The 17,500-nt window shown below is 43.7% G+C and overlaps 1 protein-coding gene across 1 annotated transcript in view; it reads left to right on the top strand.

Annotated features, from left to right (window-relative positions):
- The first annotated feature begins 4,221 nt into the window (after window positions 1-4,221).
- The window catches only part of znf638 (zinc finger protein 638), a 37,385-nt gene continuing 24,106 nt past the window's right edge, over window positions 4,222-17,500 (top strand). Inside the window, exons 1-11 of the mRNA XM_078281760.1 lie at window positions 4,222-4,245; window positions 4,580-4,707; window positions 9,009-11,322; window positions 13,316-13,377; window positions 13,697-13,735; window positions 13,838-14,092; window positions 14,180-14,364; window positions 15,109-15,401; window positions 16,534-16,674; window positions 16,805-16,894; window positions 17,073-17,110. Coding sequence (XP_078137886.1) covers window positions 4,222-4,245; window positions 4,580-4,707; window positions 9,009-11,322; window positions 13,316-13,377; window positions 13,697-13,735; window positions 13,838-14,092; window positions 14,180-14,364; window positions 15,109-15,401; window positions 16,534-16,674; window positions 16,805-16,894; window positions 17,073-17,110 — 3,569 coding nt within the window. The remainder of the gene's footprint in view (window positions 4,246-4,579; window positions 4,708-9,008; window positions 11,323-13,315; window positions 13,378-13,696; window positions 13,736-13,837; window positions 14,093-14,179; window positions 14,365-15,108; window positions 15,402-16,533; window positions 16,675-16,804; window positions 16,895-17,072; window positions 17,111-17,500) is intronic.

A 17,500-nucleotide genomic window follows, 5' to 3' on the forward strand; every position in this document is an offset into this window, starting at 1 on the left:
ATAATAATAAATAAAAACAGTTTAACATAAATACTTAACAAGCAGTAAAGTAGTTGAGTAAAACAGGTTATTAAGACTAAAAGAATGAGGAAAAAAAGGAGTATGGACATAAAATTCTATGTACATAGAATTATTCACGCAGCGGCCATTTTGAAAACCTGGAAGATCGAGCCCAGCTCAGTGCTACAGCTCTGTACCAAGATACATCATACAAACATTTAGCATTTCACAGATTTCCTACTAAAAAACATATCTGAAACAAATGGAGCTCAAGAATCCAGAGGGACATGTTTACATTTTAATATATTTAGTCCGTATAGCTGCCAGAGTCTAATAGGTAGCTAGCTAGTAGCTTTCTACCTAGCTAGTAAGCTAGCTAACTTACCTGCTAAATTCCAAAACTTGTTGTGGGTGTTGTTCTCGAGATTGCTAGCTAATTTGGTAACTGTTAGGTTTATCTGTATTTTGTCCTCATTTATGTGTTTAAGTAATGCTACTTTTATGTATATGCTAATCTTCCGGGGTTGAGTTTCCCACCCCAAGTGTTCAAAATGGCCGTCGTGCAAATAATGTCAGTAGAGGAATGTTTTGAACGGATTTTCGGTACAAACTTTGCTAAATCGGGAGGTGACAAATCGTAAAATCAAGACAGTTTTATTTGGGGAATTGGTGGTTTCAGCGAGTTTAATTTTCCTGTGTCAATATATTTCACAAAACACACATTAATTAGTCTTAGTCTCGTGCAAATAGAGCTAAAGAAGACAAGACGGAGATGATGACACCACACGCGACAGTCATCGATGTCATGATATATTCTTTTTTTAGCCTTTATTTTGGCAGCGAGCGGTCTCTGAGGTGCACTTGTGCTCTTTTTTAGCACTTTTCAGCCCCGATTCACATTCAAACAGTTACAGACATTCCTACATTTTGCCAAGGCGGGGAAATAGGAGCCGTGTTTTTCTGGAAAGATCCTGGTGTTGAAGACAGATACTAATTTGAGATTTCACATTCCTCGTCAATCTTGGCGGCGGTCGCCCTCCATCGCCACTGATCTGGGGTCAGGTTACCTCCAGCAGAATAGTTCAGATCATTAGAGAGGATGAGGTTCGTATCTGACCTTGTGTTCGAGGGTGGGGGAGGGAGATGCTGCAAATTCATGCGCGGGCACAGGAAAATGTGTGTGTGTTTGTGTGTGTCTCTTAGATTCATTTAAATGAGAGGGAAGGAATACACAAAGTGACTTGATGCATGAAGAGAAGACTTGAGACTTGACTTGGGTTCTGGTGACTTGGGACTTGACTCTGACTTGTACTCTGATGACTTGAAAAGGTTTCTAAAGTCTTGACTTGAGATCTTGTGTTTGTGTAAATGACTCAGATTGAAAGTGATGAGATTTGTTCCAGCGGACAACTGAATTTAAATTCTGTTTTCTGAATTTGTATGGAATGATTGAATTTATTGAAATTGAAACTGATTATAGAAATCAAACTCATGATGCTCTTACCAAGTTTTTATCCTATTAAAACCATATTGCATTGAAAAGTCCTAGATATTTAGTTTTCTTTAAGATATTAAATTGATACTGGACTCTTGATTTGTTCTGACTTGACTTGCTGTTCTACATTTAGACTTGAGACTTGACATTAATGACATGGACTTGACTTGGACTTGACTTGGTAATCTATATTTAGACTTGAGACTTGACATTAATGACATGGACTTGACTTGGACTTGACTTGGTAATCTATATTTAGACTTGAGACTTGACATTAATGACATGGACTTGACTTGGACTTGACTTGGTCATCTACATTTAGACTTGGGACTTGACTTGAGACTTGTGCCTCAAGACTTGAGACTGACTTGGGACTTGAGCAAAGTCGACTTGGTCACACCTCTGGGAAATATAAAACAAGATACTGTGTGTCCTGTTAAAACAAATTACAGCACATACACCCTCTAATTTCCATTTTCTTCTCATTTCCATTACAAGAAACCAATAATAAGGAGGTCACGGGTCAAATTAGAGATGAGTAGAGAGAAAGCCGTGCTTTACCTGCACACCTGGTTAAAACCTGAACAAACTGATTATTTATTTTGAGTCACATGTTGTTCGACGGCCCAGAATTCCTAGCAGGTCAGCTTCAAGTTATTGTATGTGCAAGGACAAAAAAAGGATGTAGTCAAGGGAAGGAAGGAGGATCATAGGGTCTATTAGGTGTATTAGGATGAATCCAAAATGATCAAAGATGATTGGATATTGCACTAGGAAAACACAGAGAATTTTGTGTGTGTGTGTGTGTGTGTGTGTGTGTCAAATGAAGTCAAGTGAAATGTATTTATAATGTGCTTTTAAACAGGTGTCACAAGGTGCTTTTATGTGTATATTCCTGCCCGTATGCACCCGTATACACCCACACACACACACGTGCACGTGTGTGTGTGTGTGTGTGTGTGTGTGTGTGTGTGTGTGTCCACATGCGTGTGTGTGTGTGTGTGTGTGTGCTCCATGGTGAGGTCACTGCCATGAGACAGGGTAGCGATGATAGCCGAAAATAAAACTGAGCCTATTTTGGCTCTCTCTCTCACACACACACACACACACTCTCACACACACACACACACACACACTCACACACACACGGAGCGCTGCCAGTCAGCTGTTGCGTCGCGGTCAGGTGTTAAGTCCTGCGGTCCGAGGGGGATGAAGGGTTTATATCGGTAATACGGTGCAATACCCAACAGAGAATGATCCTTTAATGAAAATATTAATCGTCACCTTTTGATAAACTGTTGGTCCAACAGTCTGTAAAGTCAACAGCCGTTCATTAAGAAAGATTTAGGATTTAAGGAAGAGTATAGGATGCTAGCGCGTGCCGCTCAGTCCGATTGGGGGGATCAGAGTGTTCCGGAACTCTCTGAGAGCCGATTGGCTGGTGTCGTCGTCGCCGGAGCTTCCGTCGCCGTCATGTGACTTAGCAACAAGACGGATCGGGAGGGAAGCGAGAGTCACACGTGGGAATCCAGTTTATCTCTGACATGAACGTTTGTGACATAAATTCATTCTGTCCATCATACTGAAAAGTGTCAAACTGATGGGAAAAAAAGCATAAATTAACACTTTTCTGATTTTTGTGTATATTTGTGGTTTATGATCACCGACTTTGAGTTCATAGTCTACTCACCAGTTTATTTATCACTTAATCACGGCATGGGAGTCGGGCCCAAACACACATTAAACTCTAAAAGTCACAATGAAACTGCCTTTTGAGAGCGTCCTGCTTCCTTAATGTGATGTATTTCCTGTTGAAACAGGATGTTGGGGGCGGGGCATAACGCAGGGAGGAGGGGTCTTTCAAAAGTGTAAACCAATGGGAGATCAGTTAGGGAGAAAGAGAGAGACAATCTGTGATGTTTTATTGGTTGGTTTTTATTTCCACCTGCTGGTACACGATGATGTCACCGCTAATGATTTTCTAAAAAGTGTGTAAAAGTGATGAGATTTTGATATAAAAATACAAGAAAATAAATACAATTTTGGTGATTTTTGGCATAGTTAGAATGAGCTATAAACTCAACAAAAAAAAAATGTTTCATTTTTCATTTTCAGTGTGACTTTAAGGGAAACTGGGAGCTGAAGTCACGTCCACTGTGACTCTCTTTGACTCCCATGCTGAATTTCTCTAAACGTTTAAGAGGCAGTAAGTAAGATTTCTGCTGCCTCATCGCACAAAATGATCAGAATATATCTGCAGGGGGGTGGATTGTGTTTTTGATCAATCATTCAATCAACAGATTTCTGGCTCACAAAACTCACTTTGAATGACAACCTAAAAAAATGATTTTAGTGGAATCCCCCTTTAATGGCAGGAGCAAGTGTTAAGCTCTTGGTGCTGGGGGTCACAAAACCCAACTATGGAGACTAGTCACTATGAGGGGTGTGTGTGTGTGTGTGTGTGTGTGTGTGTGTGTGTGTGCGTGTGTGTGTGTGTGTGTTCTAGCCTATTGTGACAACATCAGTATGTGTTATGAAAAAACAACTGTGATTATAAGGATGTAATAAACAGACCAATTGCAACCTAGGCTCGTTAACCAGTATTTCCTTTGGGATCAATAAAGTATATCTATCTATCTATCTATCTATCTATCTATCTATCTATCTATCTATCTATCTATCTATCTATCCAATTGAAGTGTATTAATGTACCAATCTCTGTGAGAATGGCTCCCCCGTCTGGCAGACTGGTGATAACACACCTGTTCAGACTTTTCAGTTTGTTTCAATTTGATGACAGGCAATAAAAACAAACTACAACGGCTCTTTGTTTCAGGTTCTCGGGTTATTTGATGCTGTTTACTGATAGAAATGTGAAAGCTTGTTCCTCCATTTCTGTGGACTTTGTTGCCATATATTACCTTTAAAAGTATTACATAACAGATTCATGAAGGCAGCAGACGAGATACTCTGAAGATATATTATGATGCCGAAGGGTGTACAACGGGACTGCTAAACAAATATTTTCTCACAAATACAAACCTACACCAGATAAAACGTCATTCTCATTCTTAGCCGTAATAGGAGGATAAAGATGAGTCTTGGAAACCTGGCAACCTGAAGCTAACGCCTGAGATCCAGTTTCCATCAGTCAAGCAGCTGAACACAAGTTTGAGCAGACCAAGGCAGCAAAATACCCGAAATAACAAAAGGTATGCAACAACAACAGTGTCATTAAACGATGAACGATGTATTGGTTTACATTAATGCTGGAAACAGTGTTTGTTAGCCGTTGACGGCGATTTAGTTTAGCGGCTATCCAGTTAGCAGGGCAAAGAAACTAGTTAGGCTAGGTTAGCTAGCGGTTTAGCTTCAGGTACGATCGTGTTTGGAAACAAATGAACGGTTTTGGCAGCATTTTGAAGAGTGTTATCTTTTTGAGCTTGGTTGCTACATCTTGAGGCTTGCTGAAGCGTAGATTTAGGGTTGTGCCTCGCATCAAACAGTCAAAACTACCACGGAATAGGTAACATCGTCACATCCACATTTTTAACCCCTAAAACTACATCACGCTGTGCCCCCGGTTCAAGCATACGTTGCCATGCAAGATATGTTCGCACAAGTAGGTGTAGTGTAAAAAGGTGTTGTGTTGTTTTGACACTGAAAACCTGGATGCACAACGTCTTCAACTACCCAGTGTGTGTGTTTTAAAGGGTTAAGTCGGTCAGTGGTTCGCCTGGTACAGAAAGGCATCAGAGGACACAGGCAGGCCCGTGGGTGTTTTGTGCCCTCGGTGCGGCCTGCCAGGCTGCAGCCTCCTGCAAGGCTGCTGACCACCGGCACACCTCTTTCTGAAACCAGTCAGCTGCAAAGTGATGAGCAAACTGCACCAGATGATCCTGTAAGCTGGCTGGCTAGCTAACCAAGCAGCTAAAGTTTTGGAAGTGCCGATAATTTACATGATTTATTCTTAAAAATTGATATCATGTCACTGCTACAATATAAACATCTGGAGGAGACTGACTTCATCTCACAGTTGATTCCTCAAAGGCAGCAGGTACAAAGTGAAGCTAGTTAGGCTGCTAAACAGTACAAGCAGTCTGTTAAGGTTGATTTATTGTTTTGTGTTGAGATGTAGTTTTTCGTAGTTCTACGTTGGTGATTCTGTTTGACTCTGACTGCTGCAGTCCACCGTCAAGAGCCAGATTGCAGCTCTGTTTTGTCCAATCCTTCTCTTCCTCTTCCTCCTCCTCCTCCTTGTTCTTCTTGTCCTTCTTCTTCCTCCTTTAACTATTCCAATCCATGTGCCATCTGCACTGTGGGGGTGTCGTCAGAAAGGAAATTAAGCTGGTAGAACTCATTTGGTCAAAGTATCGAATGTTTCTACAATTAAATGTCACGTTGAATCTCTTGCAGTGGTACTTAAGTAGTATTGAAATTGTGACAAGGGCCAGCGCTCGCAGGGTTGCATCTCCACATTCCTCTCCCAACTCAAAGTGCCACACCTGCTCATTATCACAATTGGGGCTACGTTTCTAGGCCAAGGCCTGCTTAGGTGAAAATGCAAATTGGAAGGCTGTTGTTTGTTAGTGTCACTATTAACTAGAAGTAGTCTCCAGACAAGACACTGATAATGAGTTTCGGAGTACATACTGACACACAAGGGTCCATGTAACGCTTATCAGTTCAATATTCTCATTATAAAAAACAACATTTGGAAAATCTGAAAATTTGGTACAATATTCTAAAATATCAACATTTTTCCTCTGAGATAAATGGAAAATTGGAATTTAATATTGTTTTTCTCATGGCAAAAAGTTTTTCTGATTTTCCCAATTTTCAGATTTTCCAAGTGGTTGTTTATAATGAGTATATTGAACTGATAAGTGTTACATGGACCCACGAGGGGCAGAGAAAAATCACTCTACATTCAGCATTCGCTATTCCATTCTAGATGCGTTCAAGCGGTGAGGCACATAGTTTGGTTGCAGCTGTAGATGTAAGAGCAGCGAGTGACAACTTGTTCCTTTTAGCCGATATTCACTAGTTTGATTCCAAAATGTGTAACCCATGATCAATCGACCCATGAGCGTCCCATGATCTTGTCAGAATCAGAACCACCATCATCTTCACCAACTGGATGTCAGCTGATAGGCTGTTTTACCAACTGGATGTCGGTTGATGTTTTACCAACCGGCTGTCGGTTGATAGGCTGGTTTCACCAACTGGCTGTCGGTTGATAGGCTGGTTTCACCAGCTGGCTGTCGGTTGATAGGCTGGTTTCACCAGCTGGCTGTCGGTTGATAGGCTGGTTTCCAGCTGCTAGGCAGTAGACTAAGAGCTTTCGGGGAAACCAGAGACTCCAATGTAAGTGTGTGTTTTATGCTCTCTGACGATCATAAAGGGATGTAATGATTATCTGGGGATTGTTTACAAATGGTATAACGGTCTTACGACCGGGGAAACTTGATTCGCCAGTCGAGATCAAGAATATTGAATTGTCTACTAGTGATTATTTCTTTTACGTCTTTCTTTCTCCCTCGACGTCACTCTACTTTGACTAACCCCCTGCTCCGATATGGGAATGATGGGGGAATAATCATTAAAGTGGCTTGCAGTCACATTAACTTGACCTAAAAAGTTAATTGTGCTAATGCGTCTTTGGCTTTTTGTCACTTTTTCGACCCCTGGTTTGTTTGCATCCCAGATCAATACACCAGCAGTGGTGTGTTAGCAGGGTCCAAAATAGCCAGTCGCCAAATGCGGGTAAATTTAGTCTTTGGCGAGTAAATTATGGAGACCACCCGCCACTCTGGCCGGTAGAAAAAAATGAATTTCCTACACGCGCTGGAGAAAGCTGCTGGTTTGCTGTCACGTCAATCTGCTAGATCTGCCGTGCTGCGTGTGTCGTGCGTACGTAATTGCGTCAGTCATCAAACCGCGTGATTTTTTAGTTACAGTACGTGAGGTACTTGTTGTCATCGGGGCAGTTGAAACAAACCCAGCCGTGTGGAGATTTATTGCGGGAGTGGAGAAAGAAAACAGGCGAACTTCAGGCCGAAGAGACCACTGCTGCCAATGCAAGCGCCCCCTCCTCGTCTCATCCACCCAAACTATCATCGAGGAAATTCTGTGAGAGGTGGCGATACAATGATTCAGGTGCTCCAAGTGTTTTGTAGTGTGTGTCGTGTTAACGCAAAGGAAAAGCGCAGAGGCAATTCCTTCGTTGTTGGCACTACAACTATGAAATTGGAGAACATCTTGGTTCACGAGAGCTCAAAATGTCACCGTGATTGCGCGTCAGTCTCCAGGTCACAGTCTCTGCCCCTCCAGGCTATCCCATCAGTAAACAGTAAATTGAAACAGTTGAATTAATATTTCTGCATACAGTTAATGTTACTACTATTATTACTGCACACTGCTATAATATTGATTGAGAATTGCATATGAGACCAAGATGACATGCTAAATAGTAATAATAGCAAATTGCAATAGTATAAAGCAATTTATTATTTTTGTCTGGCTGGTAAATTTTTTTATCTACCAGCCACCTTGGCAGGTAAGCCAGAAAGTTAATTTTGGACCCTGTGTGTTAGTGTGAAAAATGCTGCCAATATTTGGATATGGCAGGTTAATTTGTGTTTTTTTTTTTTTTCAGCCACTTGGGCAGGTAATCAGTCATTGTTTGGAGGTTAATTTTATTTTGTACATGTATTTAGCAGGTAAAACAGGCTAGTAAAAGTGACTGGAAAGTTTTGGAATCTACAAGAGGATTTGAAAAAAAACCCATTAGGTTCTCTCATAAGGTTTTTAGATTTTTGACTTTTGTTGTGACTTTTATTTTTTTTCTGCTTTTCCAAGTTTTTTTTTTTTTCAAGTCATGATGTTGTTATTACAACACTGATTTATTGGTTGAGCAATGCTGTGTGTGATTTTTAGGGTATCACATTATAAATGATGAGCGTTGCAATGGTGATTCCATCTTGATACAATGACCTAACCTCTAACCAAATAAATCATGATTTACTGTCTCAGTGGAAGACCAAGTGCAATCCTTCACACAATCTGTCTTGTCATTTCAAATATTAAATATTTAGCACAGTGTTTTCAGAGTTGTCTGAATCTTTCTGAATGGTAAAATGTGTGTCATTTTGAAACTGAACAGTTGAGAAATGTTAAATTTTGGAATGTGCTTTGTGTGCTTTTGCTTGTATCAATCTTACTAATTTCACCAGAGATGAGCATGGAAAGGAAATGAGTAAGATTGTGTCTTTTCTTTATGCTTCTTGTTAAACCGCATTGACCTTGTTTCCTCTCTCTGTACCTGTGCTGTCATGCTTTTGCCTGCTGTGTTCTTTCTTGCCAGTGGAAAACAGGAAGTGTGTGTGTGTCAGATATGAAGGACCAGACTGGATCTATCAAAACCCTTCCAGATGATGATTTTATCCCTCTGACATGCTGAGATCCAGTCCCATTCAATAACCCTTCTTTTGTGTTCTGCTAACTTTTTCAGCTTTGCGTTGCTATTGGAGCGTTCTGCCTCGTCTCCTGCCCCCGGGCCCCTAACGAGCCCCCTGATTGGAGGGCTCCCAGGGAGCTCGCTCCTGATTGGCCAGCAGGCTGCCTCCTTGCAGCTAGCTCAGATCAAAGCCCAGCTAGTCCTGACGCAGATAAGCAACACGATCGCTTTTGGCAACCGAGCCGCTACCTTGACAGCCAACTCCAACACCCCTACTCCCTATATACCCACAACACCCCCCTCCCCTACTGCTGCGGCCATCAATCTCATTAACCTTCTGAAGGTTGCGAACACCATGTCCCATCCCATGTATAACCCCTATGCCTCAGGAACCCAAAGACCCACCCAGGGGCAGTATGGACTCTCAGGTACCCAGGCAGGGATGGACCCTTTGGGGGTATCTTCTCGCCTGGGCCCTGGGTCTAGCCTCGGCTCTTCCGGAGCTTCCTCTGGGACTCCCACCAGCTCTGGGGCAATGCTCTCGTCAATGCTGCCCCCATCGATGAGCTACGGGCCTGGACAGAGTAGGTCCATGCGCAACACTGATATAGAGAGCACCATCGACATGCAGATCAGCAGAGCCAGAGAAGAGGTAAGGCTCCTAAGCCAAACGATGCACCAGAGACAGCAGCAACCCACAGGCCCGGGCCCTCGCCCAACTAACCATCCAAGGGACGAGATGCTCTCCTCGGGTGCGGGGATGAGCGCAGGCTATCCTGTCTCTTCGCCTTCCGCTTCCCTTGGGCATTTGGTCGGACGCCCGGACAAGCAAAGTGGTAGTAGCTCAGTGGACTGGTTGTCGAGCTACCAGAGGCCCACTGCTGATGCCTCTTCTAATTTTTATTCATCATCCTCTTCATCCTCTGCTCAAAACATGCCGTCTATTCCGGGATTAGGAGATTATCCAGTGTCCAACAAGCCTGCGACTGCTGCCGAGTCCAGCCGACCCAAATACACCTCAGAATCTGCCTCTAACATCCTTTTGCACTTTGGACTCAACAAGGAAGACTTGGAACACCTCATCTCCTACCCCGAGGACCAGATCACGCCTGCCAATTTGCCGTTCATCCTACGTCAAATCCGCATCCAGAAGGCCAAGAGGTCTGCAACTGCAACTGAGGCAAAAATGGACCACCAGCATCAACACAGCGGAGGCATGAGCAGATCGGACCATTTGGGTAGTTCTGGAGGGGCGGCGATACGACAGGAAGAAACGGCACCTACCATTCGCCAGCAGAGTAAAGTTATTGACTATGGACATACTGGTAAATATACTGGAGGGCGTGGGGATGAGATCGGTGGGAAGAGCAGTAGCGTCGGAGCTAGCAGTGGTGGAAGTGGCAGCATGTTGATGATGGACAGTTACGCTAGTAGCAGCCACAGCCTAGAGCCACTGCTGAAAAAAACGGGATTGGTGAAATGCGGCGCCTTGGGTTCTTCCCGTGACCAGAGTTCTGTTACCGGTCTCAGCTCTTCTTACAGTTCAATGCTGAGCTCTGCGCCTCCCCCGAGCCAAGTCCCAACCAAACAGTCCCCGAGACCAGACCAGACCTCGCAGCTGATCCAGAGTTCCATCTCACTTCTGAAGAAAGACACAGACAAGAGAGTCCTCGACTCCGAAGCCTCCAAACCCATTCCGGTGAGGGAACCATCAAAAGCCCGCCCACCCTCCACTCTGGTCCGTGGCGTGAACCCCAGCCGACCCAGCCTTGTGGTCCTCGGTAGCAACGATGGCAATGGAGCTCAGGATCAAAGTCGAACTCAAGGGTCAACAGTTGGACTTGAGGGTCAAAAGAAGCAGCAGCAGCAGATGAATCAGACGCAGCAGATGCAGAAGCAGACACAGCAGCAGCAGCAGATGCAGAAGCAGCAGTTGCAGCAGCAGCAGATGCAGACGCAGCAGTTGCAGCAGCAGCAGATGCAGAAGCAGCAGTTGCAGCAGCAGCAGATGCAGCAGACACCGATGCAGATGCAGCAGACGATGTGGCCTCCAGTTTTCCCTCCAATGAAAACTGCTCCTCCTGCTCCTCACATCCACAGCGTCGCTGACGCCTCTTACGCCATGCGACCTCCAGTGTTTATCCCCGGCGGTCCTCTCATGGTTAATCGTCCACCTCCGCCGATCATCCCGGGCCAGGTGAACCTCATGCGTATGACCGTGCCGCATTCCGTCAGGCAGCCGCCGGCAAAGATTACAGCCGGCAAGAGGTTGCCAACGCCGACCATGATGACCGACTATACGGCGGCCACACCCAGAATCTTTCCACATACCTGTTCTCTGTGTAACAAAGAATGTGCTCAGATGAAGGTGAGTAGAAGACCGTGCTCTGTTATCTCTCCCTCTAGGAGTTTGTGCAGTGTTGTACTTTAATGTTACCTATTTTTTGTTCTTTTTGATTGAAAATACCAATTAGAATTCTTGATTATTTGCGGTGAGGGTTTTGGTGTTTTGGTTAAATTCGCAATAATTGCAACTCAAAGGACAAAAGTTTCAACCATGTTGCCAGGATTTATGTAAAAATACAGCACGTCATTTTCTTGATGAATCTGTAGTTAATATGCACAAAATGGTTAAAGAAATGAGCAGTCCCTACAATATTTGGGGGGAGCTGTGGATTTTTGCAAAAAAAAAAACTTGGATTGCAAACTCCTGGAGGGATTGTTTAACTCTTATGATTGGTAAAAGTCTCATACCAGACTGATGTTGATGTACTGCAATCTAAATGTTTGATGTACCAAATTGTTTCTGTAAAGCCAACCATGGCTGACTGTATGTTGTCATCTGTAATTTAGAGTTACGATTAGGATTTTTGTGTAATTTGCTACAGCAGCATGCATGTGATTTGAGTGAGTTGAGACCTGTAAAGCTGCTGACAGATAAATTAATGTGTAGTTTAGACCGTTGAGGATCAATCACTGTCACTGCTGGACTCGCAGTGAGTGATATGTTGAATAATTTTATGTAAAATAAAAAAAATGGAACATGGCACCAAGAGCTTGAAGACCGACGAGGAAGATGCCACAAAACTGAAGAATTACTTTGTCAGAGGTTGATGGAAGGTGGCTGTTTGCCTTTTCTCTTTCATTTTGGAATACTATCCCAGATGTTTCAAATGTTTTGACAATTTGTTTAGTTGTTCTTGAAGGTTTTACATTGTAATTTTCTGTTGTTTATTGTCATAATATTCTTGATAGTTTTCTTTTTGAAACATATAGAGAATGTATGATTTGTATCTCTTTTTTTGTCCTTTATGCTAATTGTATAAGACTATCAGTAACACATTTTGATAAAGCATTCAGATTGTTTTCATGTTGAAGTAGACCTGAGTCAGCATTATATATATGTTATATAATATAGTAGTAGATTTGAAGAGTTCAATTTCACAACATTATACATCCATCCTCATTAACTGAATTTCATCATTCAATATTTATAAAATGGAATCTAGTCTGTGGAAGAGTTATCATTTTTTACCAGCTAAGGATTTATGGTACTTTGTTATAAAAAATACTGTCATTTGTCTTTATTTTATGCTATTGTTCAATATGTAACCATCTGTATAACCTGGTTTCTAACTGTGGATGTGTCATTATGGAGTGAAACTTGTACTATGAACTTTCACAAGCGCACACTGACTGAAGAACCGCCCATTACAGAATGAAGAACCCAAGAAGAAGACCTTTTTTTTTATGATTGTGTCTGTATTAGACCGTGTACTCCCCCCCCCCCCCCCCCCCCCCCCCCGTTGGTCTTCCTTTATAACTTTGTCCACAGATGGTACTTGTTTACAGCCTCATCTCTCCCCACTGTGTTTAGCTTGTACCTAAGCCACGGCACAAACACAGCATTTATCACTCACTCCCTAATCTGCTGCCTAATGTCCAAGCTCCCCACTCAGGCTCAAGGGTTTTCCCAGCGGATGTGGGGCTTTTGATTTTAAGGTGGCTGCCGTTTGCTGAAGACTGGAGAGAGACTTCTTTTCTATCATGAATTTTGTAGGCATGCTGCTTAACGTGGACATTTATCGATTCTTTTCTCATATTTGCAAGAGCAGAGAAACAGGATGTGACACTTTGGGACTGTATCTTTTTTATTTATGTACGACAGACTGGAGACCGGCAGTGAGGAACAGACGAAGAAGACCTGAGGAACTTTTCAAGACTGCTTGATGTTGAATAAAAGATATTTGTAAACAAAGATAACCACAGCAGTGGTGGTTGTGATAATGAAGTTGATAGTAATGGTTACCGTAACACCTGTCTAAATGCTGTGTGTGTGTGTGTGTTGTTCTGACTACTAGGATTGGATCTCCCACCAGAACACCAGCCTTCATCTTGAGAGCTGCAAACTCCTCCGAAAACAGTCAGTGTTTTTTTTTTTTTTTTTTTTCATTCTACACTCTTAAAAACCAGGGGTTCATTAGGGTTTCTGTTGAGAGCCAAAGGGATCAAAACGAAAAACATCACTGCACACTCAAAGCTCGGATGCAACAAATTTTATTATCCAAAACCAGAGTAAAATGGTTTTTTTGTATTCATTTAGTCTTTTTTGAGGTAGGATGTTTTTTATGAGCCCCTTGTTTATTGGCGTCAAAATGTTTCCTGTATACTGTGACTTGCTTATTGTGTTAATGGCATGTTAGATATGTAATACTAAATGTGTTTCAATTGTTTTTCCCCAGATACCCAGACTGGGATGGTGAGATAGCACACGTGTCCAGGTGAATTTCTCAGACACTAAACGACAAAAATCCATTTTCTAGTGTCTAGCCTGCTGATTTTAGCTAATTTCCCCTTCATCCCTCCATCCTTCTCTCCTCCAGCGCTCTCTCCAGTCCTGCAGGGAGAGACGCCCAGCCCTCCACCTCCTTCTCTTCCCAGAGTTCACAGCAACGGCGGCAGAAACCCAGACATGGAAGCGGCTCCCGTACCCGCTCCCGTTCCCGTTCCCGTTCCCGTTCTCGTTCCCGCTCCCGCTCGCCCAGTCCTCGACGTCGCCGCGGCTCAGCGGGGAGGAAGACGAGGGAGACGCACCGGGCCCGCTCACGATCTCCGCACAGCTCCAGACACAGTCGCAGGTCAGTGGGATACAGATGATATAGAGCTAGTCGTTCCTGAGTATTCCCGAGTTCCTTGTGAAACACTGAACTGTATAATTTGTCCAGGTCCCGGTCTCACTCCCGCTCCCCGCGGCGCGACCCTCCCCCCTCCTCCTCCTCCTCCTCCTCTCACCGGCGTCGCTCTCGCTCCAGGAGCCATGAGAGACGGTCGTCACCAGGAAGATCGACCGGCCGCCGGCCGAAGGGCAACAGCGCTGAGAGACTGGCCAAGGAACTGCTGGAAACATCATGTGAGAGAAAACAGACTTTTAAATGCATTTATATACATATAGACAGATCAGTGGATCCTCCCCTGTCCCTGACTTACACACACACAGATGCACGGGATATAAAAATGTTCATCTGTTAAAGTCCGTAGTGGGATTTTACAATAAAGTGCACTGTTATATAAGCATTACCTCTATATGTGTATGTAATATGCTGCAATGTATGGTTGCCAACAGTTCAGTTGCTAATGTTAACTCCCAAGCCAAGTAGGACAACATCACTGTATTCTCTATAAAAGAGATAAAAGGCAGCTGATCAACTGGGGAGCAAGAGAGCTGAAATTGATAATTAATAGATATTAGATATATAGATATTTATTAAACAGGGATGGGACGATACACTTATCTCTCACGATACGATTCGATACGCGACAGCAAAGTCTGACTGTGCAGAATTCTGTTTTAATTCTGAGCCACAAATCTTTCTAGCGATGCTATTGGCTGCTAGAATGTAAACAACAATTTAAAGATGTCATTACAAAGTGACAATAATCTGGATGGAGAGCTTGTGAAATTGTGATGGTCAAGCGTCTCATTTGTGATCAATAAAATGGAGCTGATATCACCATTCATTTTTCTGCTCCAGGATACGTATTGTCACATTTTTGTATTGCGATATATTGAATTCCGCTATATCGTCCCATCCTTATTAATTAATTAATTAGGTATAAATGTCACATGACCGCCTTCTCGTCTTCGTCCCTCCAGCTGTCCACTCCCTGTCGCACCAGACTGACCTGGAGGCCGTGGTTAAATTTTTTGCTCCTGCCTTACTGGCCGAGCTAGCCAAGATGAAGTCCTCCTCCTCCTCTTCCTCCTCTAAAGGAGGAAAACACTCCTCGTCTCCTCCTTCTGCGGCAGGAAAGAGATCCTCCTCGGCCGCCTCTTCCTCTTCCTCATCTTCATCAGCAAGGAAGAAGGTGGCGAGTAAATTGTCGTCAGAAGCAAAGTCCAGCTTGGGGACGAGCTCCACAGACAGGAGCTCCTCCACAAAGGCTAAGGTAGGGGTGTGTGTGTGTGTGTGTGTGTGTGTGTGTGTGTTAAATAATGAAACTAGCTGGTGAAATTTGACAATAACCACTCTCTCTCTCTCTCTCTCTCTCTCTCTCTCTCTCTCTCTCTCTCTCTCTCTCTCTCTCTCTCTTCCTCTGTTACTCTCTCTCCTTCTGTCTCTCTCCCTCTGTCATTCTCCCTCACTCTCTCTCTCCCCCTCTATCACTCTCTCTCTCCCTCTGTCACTCTCTCTCTCCCCCGTCTCTTTCTCTCTCTCTCTCTCTCTCTTCCTCTGTTACTCTCTCCTTCTGTCTCTCTCTCTCTCCCTCTGTCATTCTCCCTCACTCTCTCTCTCCCCCTCTATCACTCTCTCTCTCCCTCTGTCACTCTCTCTCTCTCTTTCTCTCTCTCCCCCGTCTCTCTCTCTCTCTCTCTCTCTCTCTCTTCCTCTGTTACTCTCTCTCCTTCTGTCTCTCTCTCTCTCTCCCTCTGTCATTCTCCCTCACTCTCTCTCTCCCCCTCTATCACTCTCTCTCTTCCTCTGTCACTCTCTCTCTCTTCCTCTGTTACTCTCTCTCCTTCTGTCTCTCCCTCTCCCTCTGTCACTCTCTCTCTCCCCCGTCTCTCTCTTTCTCTCTCTCCCCTGTCTCTCTCTCTCTCTCTCTCTTCCTCTGTTACTCTCTCTCCTGTCTCTCTCTCGCTCCCTCTGTCATTCTGCCTCACTCTCTCTCTCCCCCTCTATCACTCTCTCTTCCTCTGTCACTCTCTCTCCCCCCCGTCTCTCTCTTTCTCTCTCTCCCCTGTCTCTCTCTCTCTCTCTCTTCCTCTGTTTCTCTCTCTCTCTCTCTCTCTCTCTCTCTCTCTCTCTCTCTCTCTCTCTCTCTCTCTCTCTCTCTTCCTCTGTTACTCTCTCTCCTTCTGTGTCTCTCTCTCTCCCTCTGTCATTCTGCCTCACTCTCTCTCCCCCTCTATCACTCTCTCTCTTCCTCTGTCACTCTCTCCCTCTCCCTCTGTCACTCTCTCTCCCCGTCTCTCTCTCTCTCTCTCTCTCTCTCTCTCTCTCTCTCTCTCTCTCTCTCTCTCTCTCTCTCTCCCTCTGTCACACTCTCTCTCTCTCTCTCTCTCTCTCTCCATGTACAGCCCACTAGGCGCTCTACCCAGGGCACAGGCTTGGTGACGCTGCAGGGGATTCCTCATTGTCTGACTCACAAAGAAGTGGTCACCGCCGTGGAGCAATTTGGCAAAACCACCACGGTTTTACTGCTACGGAAACTGCAAAGTGTGCGTGTCAATCCACCATCCGTGAACTCTTCGTCTTTCTCTGAACATTTGCCATTTGATGGACGCTTTTAAATGTTGTCAGCGGAAGGTCCTGACAGTTATAGTAATACGTGTGTGTGTGTGTGTGCAGGCCACTGTGTGTTTTGAGAGAAAGGAAGACGCCAAGGCTTTGACCAGCAGCAAGAACTTCGCCATTAAAGGATTTCCAGTCGCCATTAAGGTAAAACACACACAGTCACACACTTTACTCTTTCTTTCTTTCTTAGTTTCTTTCTTTTGTCCGTCCATCCTTTCATCCTTCCTGAGAAATGTACATATTAACATCTGTTTGACAGGTTGCCAATATTCAAAATGTTCCAAATAATCCAAACTACATGTCTCTGTCGATTTGTCTACAGGAGAACTATTCTAAGGAGCAAAAAAACGTTTCTGAGAAGTAAGTTTTTTGTTTTGTTTTGTTTTTTTTTACCCTGGCATTCCTTACCATTTCCTCCCTTACTATAGATGATCTAGGGATTCAAACTTAAATGTTGGCCTAAAAATGTAAGCATGAGTCTTCTGGTTTGTAATGTAATAATGGTCAAAACATCTGTTGCAACTGCACAGCTCGTCCAAGGGGCATGAATCTCAAAAAAACAAACATTGCTAGCACCTGGTATAGCGGTTCAACCCTTTTCATAAGCACATACAATCCGATCTTACAGTTAAGAACATTACAAAGTGTCAAAATATCTAATATCTATCTCAATATCTATCTGTTATGTTACATTTTAATGGAACAATGACAAAAATTAAGGGAGAAGCTTTTTTTCAAGCAAAAACTCAA

Source organism: Centroberyx gerrardi, chromosome 23, assembly GCF_048128805.1.
Source record: "Centroberyx gerrardi isolate f3 chromosome 23, fCenGer3.hap1.cur.20231027, whole genome shotgun sequence".
Taxonomy (NCBI): domain Eukaryota; kingdom Metazoa; phylum Chordata; class Actinopteri; order Beryciformes; family Berycidae; genus Centroberyx; species Centroberyx gerrardi.